General features: G+C 40.0%; 1 protein-coding gene across 1 annotated transcript in view; it reads left to right on the forward strand.

Annotated features, from left to right (window-relative positions):
• LOC124709053 (small conductance calcium-activated potassium channel protein) overlaps positions 1 to 22,373 on the forward strand; it is a 256,373-nt gene that overhangs the window by 213,675 nt on the left and 20,325 nt on the right. Inside the window, exon 6 of the mRNA XM_047240699.1 lies at positions 5,474 to 5,601. Within this exon, the coding sequence (XP_047096655.1) occupies positions 5,474 to 5,601 (128 nt within the window). The remainder of the gene's footprint in view (positions 1 to 5,473; positions 5,602 to 22,373) is intronic.

The raw sequence follows: 22,373 nt of genomic DNA on the forward strand, positions 1-22,373 counted from the left end.
GTTGACAAGTGTCTGAAAGTGTTTGTTGAACTTAGAAGTCATCATTTAGTAACAGTTCCATTTCTTATCATTGTTACTCCATTCTTTTAATTAGTCAGTGGCTTTAAAAAAAATGCAAGATGGTTGAAAGAAGAAAGTTTTATTCATTTCCAGTGTAGTAGGAATTCAGATCTAATTATTTTCCAAAAATCTATTTTCATTCAGCTATCACTTGATACTTTTTCTTTGTATATTTTATCACTTATCTCTTTTGATATATCTTCGTTTCATGAAATATTTTGGTATCATTTTACATGAAATGATTAAGCACAATTTTCTACATTAACATTCTTTGATTACAGACAAAACTTTCAAATGTAGCTAAAAACAAACAAACAATCTCTCTCTCTCTCTCTCTCTCTCTCTCTCTCTCTCTCTCTCTCCTCTCTCTCCCCTGCAGCTTGACTAGGGTCAACGATCTACATGAATCCCTATCAAAGACCCAGTCCAAGACCTGTCCAATGCACCCACCTCGCAGCACACCCTACTCAAGTCCCACAATAGGATTATCCTGTTGCATCAGAGGCAAAGCCATCTTTGGAAACAGTCATGTCAGCTCTGCTTTTATTTCTGCAGAGCATTTTATGTGGACATGATCATCTGTCAGCTGTTCAACTGAGTGAAAGGCTACTGCAAGCTGTGGCCAAGAGCAGAGTTGACCAGCCAGTGACTGAAGGGGCTGCTTCCATCCCTAAAACCAGCTTCTCTGAAGTACATAGAGGGTACTTGGATTTAAAACTCATCTTCTGTTCCTGTAATGCTCCTGGCATCAATATTTGCTAGCCCCTTCCCCCTGCCCCTCACATGCCTCTACTCTGCCTCAGACCCCATATTCACTCACACTGCACTCCTTTCTCTGTTGTGTCATCCCCCTTCCATTCCAGTACTCCACATTATCATTGTTGAGTGCTGCACAAACTTGCCCATGTCGGTACCTGTGCCCATGTTGCATTCCCATTCCACACACATGCCGTCTCGCTCCTAGGCATCAGCCACCCTCACCAACCCCTGCTCCCACTCCCTGCCTCCTTTCTCCCCTTGCCCAGTCCATCCAACACAACACCGACCCCATTCAAACCACAGAAAACTGCAACCCAGCACAGTGTACTCAGCCAACACAATATAGCTCTACATGTGTGTATGGGCACATACGAACTTGTTCTCTAGCTCAAAAAAGCTTTGTCTTGTTGATGTGACTATAGACAGCTAAATAGCTTTTCTATAATTTCATGTGCTGAGCTCATTCCTATGCTGTTTACAATGCTCAACTTATAGATCTTCGAAGGAGAAACCAAATAAAGCAAGGGGCATAAAATATCCTTTATGTACAACATATCATGTATGATACAACTTTCTTTCCATAATTTTTATATATAACATTTAAGAAGTAGTTGTTACTGTCCCTACAATTTGAAGTCATACATGGACATTTTTTATGATTTTGTAGCTCTCCACAGATGTAATAGCAACAAAATCCTCTCATACTGCTTCTTTTAATTTCTCACTTATTCCAGGGCTGTGTGTATAGACATTCGGCATCTGGACACCTCCAGACAATCTTGGTTCAAGTCCACTAGACTGTTGTATGAGAGATATGCAGTGGACATTCTTTGAAGTTTAACATTCTTACAAAGCCACATAGATGAAGATGTGTCATGTTGCTAACATTGCAACTAAGGGTTATCAATAACAGCTAGCATTACAATGATTTCCTAAAGTTATTGCAAACAGCTGCACCTTATGTTTTTTATGAACAATTTTATTAGTTCTTTTCTGTTTGACTTTTCTGTCCTTGAAAATGAAAGTTATTGTTTTTGGCTCTGCAGTTCTTGTTGGTCCTTAGCCTGGTCTAGGACATAATTCCATTCATCTCTGTCTAACGTCTTGCGCCTCCGTCCTCTGACACTAAAAACTTTTAAATCTTCTTGTATGCCATCCAAGTATCGAAGTCTTGGTCTTTTCCCGCTTCTTTGTCCCACTGGCTTTTTCAGTAGGGCTATTTTTGTTAGGTTCTCAAGTTCCACGTGAAAATCATTTGTGACCCATTACAGGTGGTTTATTTTAATGAACTTTATGATTTCAAGGTCTTTATATAATCTGTGAAGTTCAAAATAATATTGTCTACACCAGAACCAGCACCATTCTATTTTATATTGTGTGTTTGAGCTATTCTTATTACCTTCTCCAGCGCAGTGTTAAAAAGCATACATCAGAGTACATCCTCTTGCCTCAGTCCACAGTTAGCTTCAACTTGTGACATGTATTAAATTTCATGATATGTCAGTTCTTCATGGCTTCAATAAACTTACTTCTTTTTATGGTATCATATGCTGCTTTAAAAGCAACAAATATATAACAAATATATAATTCTTGGTAGAGCACTTGCCCGCGAAAGGCGAAGGTCCCGAGTTCGAGTCTCAGTCCGGCACACAGTTTTAATCTGCCAGGAAGTTTAATATATAATGTGTTTGTATAATGTATTCCCTTGCTTTTTCCAGTATCTGCCACAGTGTGGATATTTGATCAATAGTTGAGTTACCAGATCTAAAGCCTGCCTGATATCTCTCAATTGCTTTTTCTGCAAAAGGTTTACAAGAGGACAAAGCAGGGAGGAGAATATTTTATATGTGCTGTTCAGTAATGTAACTCCACGATGCCCCCTTTCTTATGTATATCACATATTATGCCAATATTCCAAACATCTGGGTTGACCTTTTGTGTCCATATATCTGAGATAATGGCATACATGCATCTAACTAGATGTTCTCCACCGCACTTAATAAGTTCAGCTGACAGGTTGTCATTGCCAGGTGACATTGTTGGCTAGTTTCTTTATTGTTATCCAAGTGTCTTGCATCGAGAGCATCCCATTGTCCTCCTCTTTCACGTGTTGGTTTCCGGTTAGTTCCCATGCTTTGGCATTCTCTGAGTATAATTATTCCTTGAAGTACTCTGCCCAAAGATGTAACACTCCTTCTTCTGTGATGCTACTTGTTCACCATTTTTTCCTCTGAATTTTATAGTTTTTTTTTAAATTCTTTTGTAAGGCCATTGACCTTTCTGGGAAATTTCATGCTTCCATTAGCATTATTCAGTGATTCAGTGTCTCACAACTATCTTTCAAAAAAGTTTATCTTATTTCCTTTCAGAATCCACTTACCTACACAGCTCTTTTCTCCATAGTCATCCCCTATCATTCTTGTTTTTCTGGACTGCATCTCTTTACACGCTTCGTTCTTTGTGTTTTTTGGCTCCTCATGCTCATCATACCATTAATTCCTTCTGGTCTATTGTCCCATACCAGTCACTTCCTCTGCAGCAGCCTGTATTTCATTTCTGATTTTATTCCACTGTTCATTTATGTTATAAGTATAGTTCTGCAGGATTCCTGTGAATTTATTTTCTAAATTAATAGCAGGGTGTTCATCCTTCCACTGGTCCTTAAGTTTTGAGATGATATACTTATTTTGTCTTTCTCCTTTAACTTTATGTGCTTTTGAAATTCTCCCTCTAATTTTTACTATGAGGAGGTAATGATCAGAGCCTTTATTAGCACCTCACATCAGATCCATGCCTGGAATCTATTAATATATGATCAGTTTGGTTTTTAGTATTTTTGTCTGATGACAATTGTGTGTGTATTATTGTGCTGAAACCATGTGCTACAAATTGCCATGTTAAGTGCTGCTGCAAAATTTATGAGGTGGAGTCAATTGTTAGTACCCTCTTTATGGAGGCTGTATTTACCAGTGGTGGGGGAGAAGACCCATTTCTGCCTCACCTTAGTATTCATATCTCCTACCACCATTTTTATATAATTTATTGGACACTGTTGATAAGCTTGCTCCAGTTCCTCATAAACAGTCTCCTTCTCTTCTGCTGTCTTCTCCACAGTAGGGGTATGTGCATTTAAGAGACTGTAGTTAAAGAATTTCCCCTTTATTTGCATACAATACATCCTTGGACTTATTACTTTAAATCCTATCAGTAGTTGTTCAGTGCTTTGATTGACTATAAACCTCACCAAAATGTGTGTTCACTATTGTGGCCAATGTAGTACATAGCACACTGCTGGTTCTGGACAGTACTCTGTCCAGTCCATCTTATCTCTTGCAAGGCCACAATGTCCACCATGTGTGTTTTCACTAGTCCAATCAAGCTTCCAAGGGCTCGAATTCTATGTAATGTCCATACATTCCATGATCTAAATGTCATGTTCCTTGTTACTTTTTCCTTGGGGTCGGTCTGGCTGTATTCCATTGAGCTTTCATAATGAGACTTTCTCCGGGTATGGGTAATCAGTTTATAGCCCAATCCCCTATTCTTTGGAGGACCAGTTCTGCTGCTCTCATCTGCTGTGAACCTACTTCAAAGAAGCTTTCAGTCTTATTGATGTGACTGTAGACAACTAAATAGCTTTCCCATAATTTCACTTGCTGAGCTGATCCCTATGCCATTTATGAATATCAAATTATTGATTTTTGAAGGACAAACCAAATAAAGCAAGAAACACAAAATGTTGTTTATATACAAAAGTAATTTTTATACCTAACATCAGTTAAGAAATGGCTGTTACTGTCCTACAGTTTGAAGTCATACATGGATTTTTTTTATTAATTTGTAGCTCACCACAGATGAAATAGCAACAAAATCCTCTTATATTGCTGCTTTTAATTACTCTCTTAATTAAGGGCAATGTGTGTAAGCATTTAGCATCTAGACATCCCCATATAGTCTTGATTGACATCCACTAGGCTCTTTTATGAGTGCTATGAAGTGGACATTCTTTGAAGTTTAACATTCTTTCAGAGCCATATAGATGAAGATGTGTCTTGCTGCTAGACTTTGCAACTATGGGTTATCAGTCACCGCTAGCATTAGAGTTATTTGTTAAAGTGATTGCAAACAAACTACACCTTATGTTTTTTATAAACAATTTTTTTGTAGTTACTTTTTGTGTGACCTTTTTTGTACCTGGAAAGTGAGTGAGAACCCGTTAAAGATAAGGGTCATTTTTATCTCACTCCTGTAACTGAACCTGGTTGTGACATCCAACAAAACCTATTAAAAGTCTATTGTCATACTGTTGTGACCTTACCTATTTACTACCTTTGCCCATATTTCATCTCTCTCACAGTTTCACACCATGATGATGATTGATAAGCTTTTGTATTATTTACCCATTAAAAGTGATCTCCTAATTTTTTGTCACCATGTAAGGTAATAGAAGTATTAGCAGATGTATATAATGGAGACAAAAGTCACTGACAGGACAGCACCACGCTCTGTGACAAGTGACATGGAGGATGGGGGGGGGGGGGGGGGGGAGGAGTCATAGAGACTTTCAAAGGGTTATGTGTTTATTGTGCTCTTATCTGTATTGAATATTAGGTGGAAACTGTTCAGTTATTATTGTCATATTTTACTTTTGCAGCTGAAAAATGCAGCAGCAAATGTGCTGAGAGAAACGTGGCTCATTTACAAGCATACGAGGCTAGTAAAACGAGTCAACCCAGGACGTGTACGCACGCACCAGCGAAAGTTCCTCCTTGCCATTTATGCGTAAGTAACTGTTCTGAAAATTATTAGAAAAGCATAGGCCACAGAATTCTGGAAAACAAAGCCAAGAACTTTTATGTTTAATTTAATAAGTTGTACTATATTAGACTTGATGAAAAGAACACAAAGTGTGCTGATAATCTCATGCTAAGCAATGAAATGAAATGTACTGATCTTAAAAGATTGCTAACTTTTTACAATCTTATTTTTATTGGTTGTTTGGTGCACATACAATGTAGCCTATATCTTATTACATACATGGTATATATGGCGATTAAAAATGTTCTGTAGGAGGTCATAGTAAGTCAAACTTCCTGGCTGATAAAACCAGGTGTCAGATCTGGTCACAAACTCAGAATATTGCCTTGATTAGGTAATGTTATTGTTGACAGAGTTATCACATATCTGAATAGCTTGGTTTAGTATACATCTACATCCATGCTATACAAAGCACAGTGAAGTGTGTAGCAGAATGAGTTCCCACTGTACTACATTCCATTCTTGTGTTTGAGTACAGGAAGAAAGAGTGCTTAAAAGCCTCTGTGCATCTTACAGTTGGTCTGATCTTGTCTACACAGTCCCTGCAGGATCAATATATAGGGGGATGTGGTGTATTTCTAGATTTTTTGGTTATTTATTTTTCTCAAAACTTTGTAAGTAGGTTTTAGTGGGATCATTGACCTCTATCTTCAGGTTTCTGCCAGTTGAGGTTTTTCCGTATTTTTGGGACATTCTCCCATAAACAAAAAAAAAAAACCCTGTGAACATTTATGCAGGGCTTTGTATACATTCAATATTCCCTGTTACTCATATTTGTGCCACATACTTGATCAGTATTAAGTTAGAGCATGTACATTCTGCAGCAGAGTGAAAGATTCATTATGACACATAGTAACAGTTAACAAATTGCAATAGCACAGCTTTGTAACTACCAAGAAATACAATTCTTTAGGCTTATTGAGGGGAGAAAAAAAGATAAATAATCTTGCACATATGGTTATTTCCTCTGAAGTGATACTGTAGCATTATCTTCCAGTTATATGATGACTTCTCTTGGTAAAGATTAGACAACACACAAATTTTTTACTGTTATCAGACTGACTACTTCTTGCTCTTTCCTTGATTTTATTTTCTAATATGCCAACTGCCTATTTTGGTTGGTTTTAAAGAGTGTTTCTTAATGCTTTTTTACTAGCACCTAGGTTGTTTTGATGGGACAGAGTAGGTAATGATTTGAACAAGAACCCAATATCTGGATGTGAACTATTCTGTGCTACTGGAACAAACACACAAGACAATGTGTTCCATTATCCCATATTTTTTGGTGAAAGGGTAGTAGTACTTTGCAATAGTTGTGTTAATTACTACATTTGTAATCAACTAATGAAGTGTTGAGAGTGATACTGTCATCAACATATAACTTTGTGCAGAAGAGTAAGCAGATTGAAACACTAATGTCACACTAATTTCCACATCATAAAATGAAAAACCTTTTAAAAAATTATTGACTTTTCAAGTATTGAAAGCCCATTGTTAAATGTAAATAATGGAAGGAGTACAGATAATGCTGACCACATAGTTGAAGCATTGATAGACACATAAACAAAATGTTGCTAAGCTTTCAGGTGAATAAACATCACAAACCCAATCACTGATAATTACTGACTTCAAACCACAACTGAACATATAACTGTCTTGCTTGATCAACACTAGCAATCATTAGTACAAAGACTCTACTTGTATATTAACAACACCAACCATTTCATAGATTGTCTGAAATCTGTACCTGTCCCACTCCCATCACACACCATTTCCCATCACCATTTGATGCCACTCCCATCCATACCATCAAATCCCATGTACAAGATCTGTCTGTTGCTGAACATTACCTCAACCAGCACCCATCTGATTCCAAGCCTATGATGTCCTTCCTGCTTACCTTATACTTATGAAAAATTATTTTACCTTTAAAGGGAGGTGTACAAATAGGTCAGGGGCACAGCCATGCGAAGAAAGATGGCTCCTTCCTATGCCAACTTTTTCGTGAGAAGCTTAGAGAAGCTTTCCTGGGATACATAATCCTTCAGCCCCTGGTTTGGTTTAGATACACTGATGACATATTTGCCATATGGACTCATGATGAGGCTGACCTGTTAAAATTTTTGGAGTGTCTATATGCATTCATCCAGTTAAATTTCACATGGTCTTATACTGAACCCCATGCCACTCTCTTTCATGTTATCTCATCTTCACTGAGGATCAGCTACATGCTTCTGTTCATGTTAAGTCTACAAACAAACAACAGTACTTGCATTTTTACAGTTCCCATCCTTTCCACACCAAATGTTCCCTGACATATAGCCTTGGCATTTTAGGCAAACATATATGTTCAAATGCACAGTCTTTATAACAGTACACCACTATTCCCACCTCAACCTTCACTGTAGGTAATTACCTCACCAATCTAGATCAAAAGCAAATTTCCCGAGCTACCACATCCAATCCTGGTACTGCTGATCACTCCTAAAACCACCTTCGGAGTATGCCTCTTGTCACTGAGGACTATCCTGGCCTCAAAAGTATTAATCAGGTACTTTGACAAGGCTATGACTTTCTAAAATCTTGCCCTGAAATAAGGTCCATTCTGTCTGACATTTTGCCTGTCACACCTAGAATAGCTTTTCATCATCCCCCATTCTCTACAATATCCTAGTCAAATGCCATAATTCTTCTGCACCCATTTCCCTCCCCTATTGCTCATAAAAATGTGACTATCCTTGCTGTAAGATTTGCCCCATGGTTCCTCATACCACTACCTGTACCAGCCTTGTACGATATGTTTCACCTTTAAGCTCTCAGGTTTTCATACCTCATCTGATGCAATCCCCAACAATCAGTCTCTCCTTCTCATCTTGTTCACTAAGTCTACCCTGACCTGGGGTTATGGGCAACGTCTGTGTAAATCTTGCCATGGCCTGAACTTCACAAGCCCTTTACTTCATCCCTCTTCTTTTCCCTTCAATCTTTCTGCCAGGAGGAGGAGTCACTGACTCCAAAAGCTTGCATATTTCCATAACTTCTGTAAGTGTTTTCTCGTACCACTGATTGATATAAAAATTTAATTTATTTGATTCCTCTTTGAAGAAAAGTACTTGGATTATTAGTAACAAACATTTTCATGAGACATAATACCTCTTTCTTATACATTCACTTGAATTTAATTTGTTTTCTCATATGCTCATGTTCACTAAAAAAATATATATATTAAAGTGACACAGCTTATCGTTCAACTTTCTTCATGTTCTGCCATATTTTGTTAGAACCAGTAAACAGAGTAGACAAAAAGAATTTTATGGATATGCCAAAGGTACTGTCCTTGTGAAAGAAAATCTAGATGTACTTGACAATGGCCATAAAGGCCAAAACAGTCTGTCTTAAATAAAGATTAATTATTATAAGCAGCTATTTGGTGCATATATTCTAATAATCATGTCATTATCAGACATATATTATAGTGCTGGCCCTAAAAACGAAAAAAATAAAAAAGAAAGAAAAAGCTTACTATTTATCAAGTGATACTTCTTATTAATCCCTTGTGATTCTTATCATAAGAATGGAACATACTATGAAATGCACTGTTTATCTTTCATGTTTCCAGTTAAATGAACACCGCGCAAACATAAAAAACTAAAACATTATCACCATGGCTATTTCTGCTGAATGAATTTTTTCCCCTTCTTTGGAAACAGCCCATAAAAGGAAATCTATTGTTATAATCTTACTTTTTCTCTGCTTTAAATAAATCTATTGACATCTCAATTATTATGATAAAATGCCTTAAAATATATTAATTTAAATAGCTAGATAAAAATCTACTCATCAGGTGGCAACAGGAGAACAAACATACAAAGGCATTTAAATTTGCAAGTTTTCGGAGTCAGTGGCTCCTTCTGGCCATAGGGTTGAAGGAGAAGGAAGAGGGGTGAAAGAAGAGGAGTAGTGAGGTTTAGGAAATAGGGAGAGTACAGAAAAGTTGCCTGGTTCAGGGGAGACTTCCCGAATGGGATGAGAAGGAAAGACCGATTGTTGGGGACTGCACTGGATGAGATTTGAAAACCTGAGAACTTAAAAGTGGAAGATAGTGTAATACACAAGATAGGTTTAGTGCCAAAACAATGTGCATGAATTAATTAGTGCAGAAAGCTGAGAGCATTGTTTGTGGCAGAGGTGGGGGGTGGGGATAGAAAATAAAAGATACAGAAAACTAAAAGGGTGTGAAGAAATGAAGAGTTATTGTTAAGAAATTCTGAGACCAAAGAATTTAACATAAATTAAGACCAAATGGGTGGCAAGAACCAAGAACATGTAATGCCAATTCCCATCTGGGGAGTTCTGAGAAACTGGTGTTCGGGGGAAGACTCTAGACAGCATGTGTGGCAAAACAGGCACTGAGGTCATGACGAATGTTGTAGAGCATACTCTGCAGCAGGATATTACATGTTCCCAGTTGAACCCTCTGCCTCTGCTCATTCATCCTAACAGATAACTTGGTGGTAGTCATGCCAGTGAAAAACATTGAACAGTGTTTATATAACAGCTATTATGACATGGGTTGTTACACTGGTGGCTCTCCCTTTGGCAGGGCCATTTACAGGACTGATACAGGTGGTGGGAGGGTGCACAGGCAAGTCTTACAGTGGGGACAATCACACGGGTAGCAGGCAAAGGGTAGGGAAATGGGTGCAGAAGGAACAAAGGGTCTTACAAGCATACTGCAGAGATTGGAAAGATGACAAAAGCTACTTGGGGTTTGGTGGACAAAATGTTGGACAGAATGGACCTCATTTCAGGTCATGATTTTAGGAAGTCATAGCCTTGTCCAAGTAACTGATTAATATGTTCAAGATCAGGATAATACTGAGTGAGAAGAGATATACTCCTAAGTTTTTTCTTGAAAGTATCAGCAGTGCCAGGATTGAATGTGATGTCCTAGGAAATCTGCTTTTGAACTAAGCTGGTGGAGTAATTACATCCAGTGAAGTTCGAGGTCAGAATGATGGTGTATTACTATAAAGAGTCTGCATCTGAAGATATATGTTTGCCTCAAATGCCAAGGCAGTATGGGAGGCAACATTTGACATGGAAAGGATGGAAACTGTCAAAATATAAGTACTTGATATTTGTTAGTTTGTTTAGTGTGAACAGAATTGTCTAGCTGACCATCATTGAGGATGAGGTCAACATCATGAAAGTGGCATGGCATTCAGAATAGGATCATATGAAATTTAACTAGATAAAAGTATTTAGACACTCCAAAAATTTTAAAATGACAGCTCCCCGTGAGCTCATAAGGCAAAGATGTCATCAATGTATCTAAACCAAACCAGAAGCTGAAAGTTTTGGATCCCAGGAAAGCCCCCTCCAAGTGATGCATGAGAAGGTTGGCATTGCAAAGCGCCATCCTGGTTCCATGGTCATGCCCCTGGTCTGTCTGTATGTCTGGCCTTCAAAGGTAAAATAGTTGTTGGTAAGTGCAAAGTTGACCAAGATGAGCAGGAAGGACATTATAGGTATGGAATCAGGTAGGCACTGACTGAGGAAATGTTCAGCAGCAGATCAACGATGTAGATGGGTGGATGCTGGTATAGAGGGAGGTGGCATCAATGGTGAGAAGCAAGGTGTGTGGTGGGAGTGGGACAGACACGGATTCCAGATGATCCAGGAAATGGTTGGTGTCTTTAATATAGGGGGGAATTCTTTGCGCTAGATGTTGCAGGTGTTAATCAATAAAGGCAGATATTCATTCAGTGGGTGCTCTGAAGCCAGAAACAATGGGACTGCCAGCGTAATTGGATTTGTGGATCTTAGGAAGAAGGTAAAATATTGAGGTGCCTGGTTTTCATGGAGAAAGAAGTTCTATGGGTTGAGGTATTAGTCCTTGTGAGGGGCTCGAGGTTTTAAGGAGGGGCTGCAGGTTAGTTTGTGTCACATGGATGGGATCTTCATGGCAGATGCTGTATGTAGAGGTGTCAGACAGCTGGCATAGACCTTCACTTACATACTCCAATTGGTCAAGTATCACAGTGGTAGAGCCCTTATCTGCTGGGAGGATAATTATGGAGTAATCAGTTTTTAGGGAATGAAGAGCCTGGAGTTCTGCAGAGCATAGGTTAGGGTCTTGTCATAGGGTCCTGAGAAATGGTTGTGGAACAATGTTGGGAAGACTTGTAAGCAATGACTTTAAGGTAGTGGGTTGGATTAAGTTGATCTTCATGGTGGGAACTGTGTAAGTCAAGGTTCAATGTCAGTTTTGTTGTTGGAAAGATTTTGGGATTGGGTTTCAAAGTGATTTTTGCAGTTGAAATTATGTGTTAAGGAAAGTAGGTCCTTCATCAAAAAAGCATGATTAAATGCAGGTTTAGAGCTGAAAGTGAGATGTTTGTGTAATACAGATATTTCAGGAGGGGAGAGGGCCTTAGATGAGAGGTGGAGAACACTGTACTGTTGTGACAGGTTCTTGTGATAATGAGCTATCACTGCTGTGGGTGACAGAGCTGAAGACTGGGGGATTTAAGAAGCTTGTCCAAGCTCAGTTTCTATGTTGTGGCTGTTTAGGGAGCCACAGAGGGACAGAAAGTGAAACACCACTGTTGAGATAGTTTAGGAGAAGGTGGAATAGCTTTTTGAGGTGAAGGCTGGCATATTGTTGCAGTTAGAAGTTGGCTTGGTAGACAATACCATTCAAGGAAACATGAGGGGTAGATTACTGCAGGATGTAGAAGAAGGAGAAGAGTATGCTGGAGCGGAAGTTGGCAGATGAGGCATACAGGTCACAGATTAGCCAGGTACATGCAAGAGATTGCGGTATTTTAAACTACAAAAGGGACTGGCATAGAGTAGGATTGCATCCAGAAACATGAACTTTCATTATTAGGTCTTTGGGAGTAACTGCCAGGGATAAGCAGATTTCAAAAAGCAGTTTTGATAGCAGACTTCTGTTTGCAGTAAACCTACTAACAAACACCAGTACTTAAATTTTGACAGTTTCCATAATTTCCATGTCAAATGTCGCCTCCCGTACAGTCTTGGCATTCAAGGAAGACATATTTGTTTGGATGCAGACTCTTTAAAGCAATATCATTCTCGCCTCAGCCTTCACTGGATACGATTACCCCACCTGCCTAGTTCAAAGGCAGATTTTCACACCATCACACCCAGATCTGGTACTGCTGATACTTCCTAAATAAAGCTTAGGAGTACACCTCTTGTCACTCAGTATTATCCTGGTCCAACTAGAATAGCTTTTCGTTGCCCCCCAAGTCTCTACGATATCCTTGTCAGACTCTTTTCTCCTTCTGCACCCATTTCCCTACCCTATGGTTTCTACCCATGTGACCATCCCCACAGTAAGACTTGCTGCATGCACTCTCCTACCCCCCACCTATACCAGCACTGTAACTAGCAAAACATATATTATCAAATGGAGAAGAGCCACTTGTGATATGACCCATGTTATATACTAGCTATGTAAACACTTTTCAGACTTTTACATTGGCATGACTATCACAAAGTTATCAGTTAGGATGAATGGGCATAGGCAGAGGATGTGTATGGCAGTACACAATGTCCTGCTGCAGAGCATGCTCTACAACATGACAGTTGGGACGTCAGTGCCTGTTTCACCACACATGCCATCTTGATTCTTCCCCCAGACACCAGTTTCTCAAAACTCCACAGGAGGAAACTGGTGTTACAACATGTCTTTGGTTTTTGCCACCCACCTGGCCTTAATTTATACTAAGTCCTTTGGTCTCAGCATTTCTTCACAGTAGCTGCTCGTTTCTTAACTCCCTTTTAGTTATTTGAGTCTTTCATTATCTGACCTGTTGATTCCCCCCTTCCCCCCCACCGCCACCCCCACCCCTCCTCCTCCTCCTCCTCCTCCTTCCTCTGCCAAAAACAATGTACTCAGTTTTCTGCTCTTATTACCTGAAGTTTTCAAATATTGTCCAGTGCAGTTCCCAACAATGTCTTTCCTTATCATCCCGTCTGATGAGTCTCCCTTGACCCAAGGTTCTGGATGACTTTTCCGAACTCTCCCTATTTCTTAAACCTCACCAGTCCTTTTCCTTTACCTCTTTTCCTTCTCTTTCAGTCCTTATGCCAGAAGGAGAAGCCACTGGCTCCAAAAGAGTCTCATGCCAGTGCTTGGTGACTAATTTTTTAGCTATCCAATTACATTATGTTTTTTTTTAAATATTGCATTTCAGTTGAAACTGTCAAAACTCTGCTGCAAAAACATCACACAATTCTACCATCATTTTCTTGCACCCACTTTTCTCATGTCCCATAGTTTTGTAGAATGTTAAACACCTAATCACTTGAAATACATGCACTTTTCCTATCCCATGGAGCTTTGCATGGTAGTCAGCCAATACAATATCACATGTTACATAAAATTTAAACAAACACTCATGCACCTTGGTTGCAGTATAGTCACACTTGTAGCATAGAAAATTGTGTTCACTCTTGCAGGTTTATAGCAAAAATGAAACATTCACTGAAAGTATCCAAATGATGTAGGCATTCAAGCAACATTTGAATTCATTGGTGTTGTGATATGCTACATGTTCATCAGGTGTGTAGATGAATTTGTGGCAATCAAAGTCTGCCATTACTCCTTCATTTCGATAGATAGCTGGTTAGTCATGTTTCCAACATGAAATGTTCTCTAGTAGTGGCTGTACAGATATTAGACGATATAGATAATTTCATATATGACCCTAGTTTTCGTCAATGTGGTGTGCATTTTTACAAGATTTCCCTTACTATTTCTTGAAACTCTGAAAAGCACAGTATTTTATCCACATGTTGTAAATATAACAATACCTTGAAGTAGGGGTTCTTATAACTATAATGTAAACAGGCAATTTTGTTTTTCCATACTATTACAATTCTGTAGTTTGTAAGTTGTAATCCTTATATTTGGACAGTATTTTGTTAATAAACTTCATAGCCATGTAATACAGGGTATTTTCAAATGAGCCTTGTCTCTGACAAGGCAGCATTTAGCCTAATCTATGCCTTGCTTCATAAGTACGTGTAAAAGAATTTCATTCCAAAAGTTTTCTTAAACTCAAACAAGAGTATTTCATATGTAAACAGAAAAGGAATTGTTATTAAGTCAAGACTTTTGAATAATAGTTTACATGATTGCATTTTGTTCATTCTCAGCATAGTTGTTAATTTTTTTTACACTCTACACTCTGATGAGGTTTGCTTTTTCAATACACCAAAAAAATATGCCTTAGCTAACAACTGATATAAAATAAACACAACAAACAATTTCACTAACAGTTAAGTCTGTTACATAATTTAGAACACTGATTGCATTAACAAAACTGATTTATAACCCCCTCCCCCGAAAAAAATCTCTCTTCACACACACACACACACACACACACACACACACACACACACACACACAGAAAGGGGAGAATTATGCTGCCACAAAAATTTTTGGTCATTTGCTGAATACCACTAAAAGTCCGACAAATAGCCAACCAACATTTAAAAGCAAATTAAAAGAATTTCTGAATGACAACTTCTACTCAATAGATGAATTTTTAGATATGAAGTAGTAACTGAAAAAAAATTATTTATTATTTTGTGTAGAGAAAACCTACATTAAAGTGACACTTTCCACATCATTACGAAATGTTGTATTCATGGTCTATGTATGTACACACACACACACACACACACACACACACACACACACACACACACACACACACCATGTAAACTGAAATACGTGCAAAATTGAATACTCAACAGCACAGACTGAAGTCAAAGATCATAACTCATCGTAGGAGTAGTTTGTTTGATAGGAAGATGTGTAGAGGAGTCAGATGCTTGGGCTACATTGAAGGAACTGTTATGCAAGGTTGTGTGGTCAGCTGTTTCATGTCCAGTCCCTAAGGGAGACATGGCTGGACCTTTTCTCAGAGACTAGTTGAAGTTGAAAATGTGAATGCCAGCTAGCAGTCCTGCAGCTAATCAGGGAGGCATAGGCATCAACCTGCAAGGGAAAGAAGGACCTCTAGCAAGCATGCTTGTCCATGCTGAGGTAGAAGTAGCGGGACAGTGATGGACAGGCTGCCCTCCTTGTTGATAGGAGCTGTGACGTTGTCTTCATCAGTGCTGTTCAGAATCTGAAAGGAGTAAATGTGGGTAATGTAGGTGGAAGACTGGTCATCGTGAGGCCAAACAGGCACAGCTAACACAAAGATCATGCTGTTGCAGAGCTGAATAGAGAGATCCGTGTCACAGAAATTGGAGAAGTTGACTGTGAAGACAACTGCACTGACAGACATGGGCTGTGAGGACACAGGAGAATCGTGAAGCTGATTATCGCTGGTGGAGAACCTTCACACACAGCACTTGTGTTGTGTTGTGCACTGGGAGGGATAGAAGCTTGGATTGAATTGTCATTGCTTGCAGCAAGAACCATGTCGTCTGTGTGCTCCTGAGTCAAATCTGTGATCCAACATGGTTAATAATAACTGTTTGATGACTCCAATTGAGAAGGATGTCCACTGTGTTATTAGCATGCCTGTGTACCCTAAGCAGATCAGAATATGGAGGTTGGAGGGCCACCTGGACTGTGTTACTGCGTAGCATGACATACTTGTAGTTTGCCAGATCGCTATGTATGAACACCCATGCCAGGGTGTGAGGATGTGGGGCCAGCATGTGTATAGTAGCGATGTGCGAGCAGGTGCACTCAGCTAGAGCAGAAAACACATCCAGAGATGGGAGTTTGGTGTTCTCAGTGAACTCTGCAGATAGCAGTAGAGGCTCACCGTAGAGGTTATCAGTGAAGGAGGCATTCAAGTCAATTTCGTGAGCTGTGTGGATGCCAAGTAAGACCAGGACCTCTGACCAAGGGTCACTGTGGGATATGAATTGCTTTAAGTGTACGGTGTGAACATTCAACTTGTTCATTGCTCTGCGGGTGGTGCACAATCGTAAGGAAGTTATTGACACTGTGCAAGATACATACCGAGCGAGGTGGCGCTGTGGTTAGCAAACTGGACTTGCATACTGGAGGATGACGGTTCAGTCCCACAACTGGCCATCCTGATTTAGGTTTTCCATGATTTCCCTGAATTGCTTCAGGCAAATGCCAGGATAGTTCCTTTGACAGGGCATAGCTGACTTCCTTCCACATCCTTCCCTAATCCAATGAGACTGATGACCTCACTGTTTAGTCTCTTCCCCCAAATCAATCCAATCCAATCCAAGACACACAATTTGGTGAAGAGCAGAGAATCAAAGTGGCATCCCAGGTCAGTAGTGATGGAAGAGGAACATCTAAACCACGAAATCCATACAGAAACAAAGGGGTGTGTGACAATCAGCCTTGATGTCCAGAAGAGGATCAGTGTCAACCCATCTGGTTACCTGATCAATGGCCAGAAGGATATATCTGAACCCTCCAGATGAGGGAATGGGTTCCATGATGACAACATGCATGTGTTGAAGGCATGCTGAGCCAAACAAAAGGTTCTATAATAAGGTGGGTTGTAGTCTTGGTGTTTGGGTGTGGTAGATCATGTGTAGCCAAGCAAACTATCCAATGGAGTCAGAACTAAGGGGCAGAGGTTGCTTGAGGAAACAGGAAGGCAGCAGGAAACCATGATCATGCCGAGTTAAGATCATGTTGCAGATTTTGAAGTTTTGCATCATCTACTTGGATATGAGCCAGTTCATCCACGTCTAATGGAGAAGAGATGGCAGTTCACTCACCACAGGTAATCCACAACCATGTTGTCTGCCCCTCTGATATACCAAATGTCAGTGGTATACTGGCTAATCAAGTCCATGTGGCAGACTCTCCATGGAGTGAGGTCTTGTGCAGGGTTATGAATAATGCAAGTACGTGGTTTATGATCAGTAAAAATCATAACTTCGTGCTTTTCAAAGTAGTCATGGAAGTATTGTATGGCTTTATTAACCATGAGTTACTCACAGTTGAAAGCTGACCATTTGCATTGAGAAGCAGTGAGTTTCTTCAAGAAAAATAGAGGGTTTGTGTTGTATCACCAACATGCCGTTGTAGAACTGTGCCGATCGAAGTGTCACTCACGTCAGCTGTGACAGAGATGGAAGATGCGAATGTCCAGTAGCGGGTGCACAAGTGTGACAGTGTTCAAAAGTGCAGTCTTATGTGCATTGACACTTGAAGCATTTCATCTGACCACTGTACCTTCCATATCCCAGAAGTGTTCTTGCCCACCAAGGTGACCATCAATGGGGCTGGTAGAAAAGAAGCATGAGGCATATGGTGCCAGATAAAATTTAGCATACTGAGAAATCATCATAGAATGGTCTCTGGTAATGGCAGGTCATTAATTGATGCAACATGGTCCAAAGTTGGACAGATTCCCTCCACGGTGAAGGGGTATGTCTCCACACTGTGATCAATGAGTGCTTTAAGGACATGTGTTAAATGTTGCTCAAGCTCCTTGGTGGAGGTGCAATAGATAAGAATGTAGTTGAGACAGCCATAGGAACAAGATAGGTTAAATAAATCAGAATCAGTAAATCTTTGCCAAGTCTGAGCCACATTTTTCAGGCTCTAAGGCATCCGAACAGTCCATGATTGCTGTTTTGGGAACATCATTTTTGAACATAGGAATCTGATGGTAGGCTTTGTGACATTAAAAAACACTAAATACTCGAACCCTGTTAAGCAGTTGCATGAAGTCCTGAATGTAGGCGATGGGACAGTTGACCATAATAGTGCGTGTGTTAAGTTTCCAATAGTCATCACACAACCAAAAAGAACCATCTTTCTTAGGCACAAGGTGAATGGGAGCAGAGCAGTTACTGTCTGAAGGGCGTACAATGTCCGCACCTAAAAGTTCATGAATAACTGCTTTAGCATGACATTTTTTGGGGCTGAGGCATTGTTTTTTGTGATGCACAGGAGATCCTTTCATCATTGTTATCCTGTGACAAGTACCGTTAGTGATAGCACAAAGTATGCAAGCAAAGAACACAATTACGACCTTGCAAAGAGTTGGTGCAAGTAGGCAAAACATTTGAAAGAGCGATGTCACTGACCTTAGCTTGTGCAGGCAAAGGCTCTGCCGGGGCCATCATGGTTGTGGAGGAAGTGAGGGTGATATGCGTCAGCCACAAACCAGTGAGGCAGCTGAGACTGTGTTAAGCATGTGCCAGTTTCTCTGATGCGTCATTGATAAGGTTTGTGAGCTAAATCATTTTCTTTGTGTATGGCATTGATCTCAGCACTTGGATTAGTGATCTCAAACAAAGTGTCAGGAGGGAACTATCAGTGTTTCACCCTCGGGTAGAGGTAGGAGAATCTTATCAAGTCTTGAAGGAGATGTAGCATTAGAAGGACTGTAGAAGCCTGGGATGTGGATGCCTGTTGTATGGTAAATCAGGGATTTCATCAGCAAATCTGGAGAGAGACCAAAATTTTTTAGAAAATCAATTCCAAGGTCTGGACCATCAACATCTGAATGATGTGAAATGTCCAAATGAACTGCATCTGCAGTGAGAGCTGGAGCCAGAGTTCCACTGTTCTGTGAACATTAATGTGCTAGCTATTAGCTGCACAGAGACCAAGTTCTGCAGGAATTAATTGAGTGGGGGCACAAGAGGATGGGATGATGCTGGCATCCACTCCCATATCCACAAGAAAGTTCAGGTTATTGTAGTGGTCTTAGATGTAAGAGGCATCCTCAAGTTGTGGTTACCATATTCAGTAATTGTGGACTGAACAGCAGTGTTGTGAGCAATGACACCTAGACCAGGAACCAGCAGCATGATTACTCTGGGTGGGGAGTGAGTCAGTTGTCACTTGCACCAATTGTTGTACTACACTGTGGTTGATTGCTCATCCAGATAGTGAGTCGGCAGGACTTGTAGGTGTTAAGAAATCCGAAGATGGCAGTGTGTGTGGTGCTGGCCACTAGGTGGCTGCATGCTACTTTGCTATGGCAAGTCAGCTCTTGTGCAACCTCTATCAGATGAGTGCATCATCAGAATAAGGGAGTGGAGCCACTGCTACCAACTTTCTCATTCTCCAGAGCAGAGCAGCTTGTGTCTGATAATTCTGTAGGCCTGGTCTGCCATCCGAAGCTAGCTCTTCAAAGGATAGATGGATTGAGAGAGGAAGTGCAGCTGGAGTTCATGTGGATGCTTGATGAGCACAATATCCATAATGGCATCAGGCATGACTTGTCCCACCTGTGCCTGCAGATGCCTCCACATCTGTAAAGATGATTTTTTGCCTAGATGTTCCTTGCGGATTATGTGGTGAATAGCTTCTCCTGGTGGATGCAATAGACATTTGATGATTCTTCCATTTGTTGTAGCATATTTGAGCTCTGCTGGCAGGCTCAGTAGTAGGTCACTGATAAGATCTGTGATGTAGGTGGCTGCACTGGTACCTTCCTCATAGATGGTGAAGACTCTTGATTGATGGCACCATATGAAGTGGGACGTGGCACCATACAAAGTGGGACGAAAGTGTGATGCATTACCCAATGTCACCATAGGGAGGAGTGGGGGGAAGGGGGAAGGGGGCAAGGCTTGCCACAAGGCTTGCTCAACACAACAGGTGCAGATGAAAACCTGTCTGTGGAGATAGAATGACCATGGCCATAGAAGGATGAAGCTGTAGATCGGAAGACTGAACAGTACCTTGCCACATAAATCTGGAATAACTGTTCTTCATCTGTTGTGGGTAAGATGCCAAGGGATGTGGTAGATGCATCAAGACAAAAGCTTGAGGTATGAATTCCTGTTTCAACTGGCATAAGCTGTGATTTGGAGGGGTAGATGGGATGTGGTAGCCGCCATACACTGCCATTTGTAATGCAGCTGTAGTATATGGGTCTAGCCATTGTGGCACATACAAGCTTAGGTTCATTGAATGAAGGCAGTGTGACTTGCAGATACAAAATCAGGTGAAACTGGTACTTACACTATCGATGTTGGCTGTGCTTCACAGTCAAAATCCAATACGTAGGGATGAAAAGCAAGGTCCAAAGTACTACACAGTAGGCGATACATTTTCTATTGGTTGATAATGAGTAACAATAATACATGAAACAAAACTAATAATTCTGAAACAGAACTAATAATTCACCAATGAAAACTGATTCTGGGTCACCACTGTGGATGATATCTGTCTATGCTCAATGGAGATACGAGAAGACACCACTTTAAAAACAGAATGTGTGTTATTGTTGAAGTAACACAACATGTAAACTCAAACACATGTGAAAGCAAAAACACAAGCGCATTGACAGAAGTCAAAGATCACAACTCATCACAGGAGTAGTTTGTTTTATTATCGATAGTCACCACATATATAAAATTTTGTTTGATCTTGGAATGGACACTTTGTGTTTATTTAAGGCTCCATTTCATGGCATTATTATTTATACAAGTTTCAAATTCTTAGACAGTTTGTTTGGTATTTTGTGCTAATTCTTTGTTGGTTCTGCAGCAGATTTAATTTTGAGTCATCTTTATACAAAGTAATTAGAGTTTATCTTCCATTATCTCTCATGTCATTCATGAAATAAAGGAACAATAACAGGCCCAGTATCACTCACTGGCATGTGTGTGCTTGTATCATTTTTCCAATTTGTCCATGCTTTCTAACCTTTTTGTTGTATAGCTACCTCTGTTTTCTACTTTTGAAATAAGATGAGAACCAGCTTAAAGATTTTCCATGGAAACCATAAACAGCCATTTTTTATGCAGAATTAGGGAGTTTGGGAGGATTACATTTTAAGATTCAAAAATTCTGGTATTCTACTGATGACAATAATTTAGAATAGAGACATCGTTTTAATTAGAGTGTTTTCAATAAGGTGAGATATTATCTGGAAAGGTGAGACTAAGGGCCTTCAAATGAGGCACATTGCACTGAGGTGAAAAAAGTGATGGAATAGCAATACACACATTTACAACTGTGGCAGTATCATGTACACAAGGTATAAAAGGGCAGTGCATTGGGAAAGCTTTCATTTGTATTCAGGTGATTCCTGTGAAAAGGTTTCCGATATGATTATGGCCACATGACAGGAACTAACAGACTTTGAACATGGAATGGTAGTTGGAGCTAGACACATCAGACATTCCATTTCATGAATCATTAGGGAATTGAATATTTGAAGATTTCATGCATAACCTCTCACCATGGACAGCACAGTGGTCAATGAACTTCACTTAATGATAGAGAGCAGAGGCATTTGTGTAGAGTTTTCAGTGCTATCGGACAAGCAACACTGCATCAACTAACTGCATAAATCAATGTGAGACATATGATGAACATATCTGTTAGGATAGTGTGACAAAATTGGGGTTATGGGCTATGGCAGCAGCCAATGAGAGTACCTTTGCTAACAGCATAGCATTGCTTGCTGCACCTCTCCTAGGCTTATAACCACATCAGTTGGACCCTAGATCACTTTAAGACCATGGCCTAGTTATACGAGTCCCAATTTCAGTAGGTAAGAGCAGATGGTAGGGTTTGAGTGTGGCGTGCACCAAAGTTGTCAACAAGGCACTGTGCAAGCTGGTGCTGGCTCCAAAATGGTATGGACTGTGTTTACAAGGAATGGACTGGGTCCTCTGGTCCAACTGAACCAATCATTGACTGGAGATGGTTACATTCGGCAACTTGAAATCCATTTGCAGCCATTCACGGACTCCATTGTTATGGA

The sequence above is a fragment of the Schistocerca piceifrons genome, chromosome 7, assembly GCF_021461385.2.
Source record: "Schistocerca piceifrons isolate TAMUIC-IGC-003096 chromosome 7, iqSchPice1.1, whole genome shotgun sequence".
Classification (NCBI taxonomy): domain Eukaryota; kingdom Metazoa; phylum Arthropoda; class Insecta; order Orthoptera; family Acrididae; genus Schistocerca; species Schistocerca piceifrons.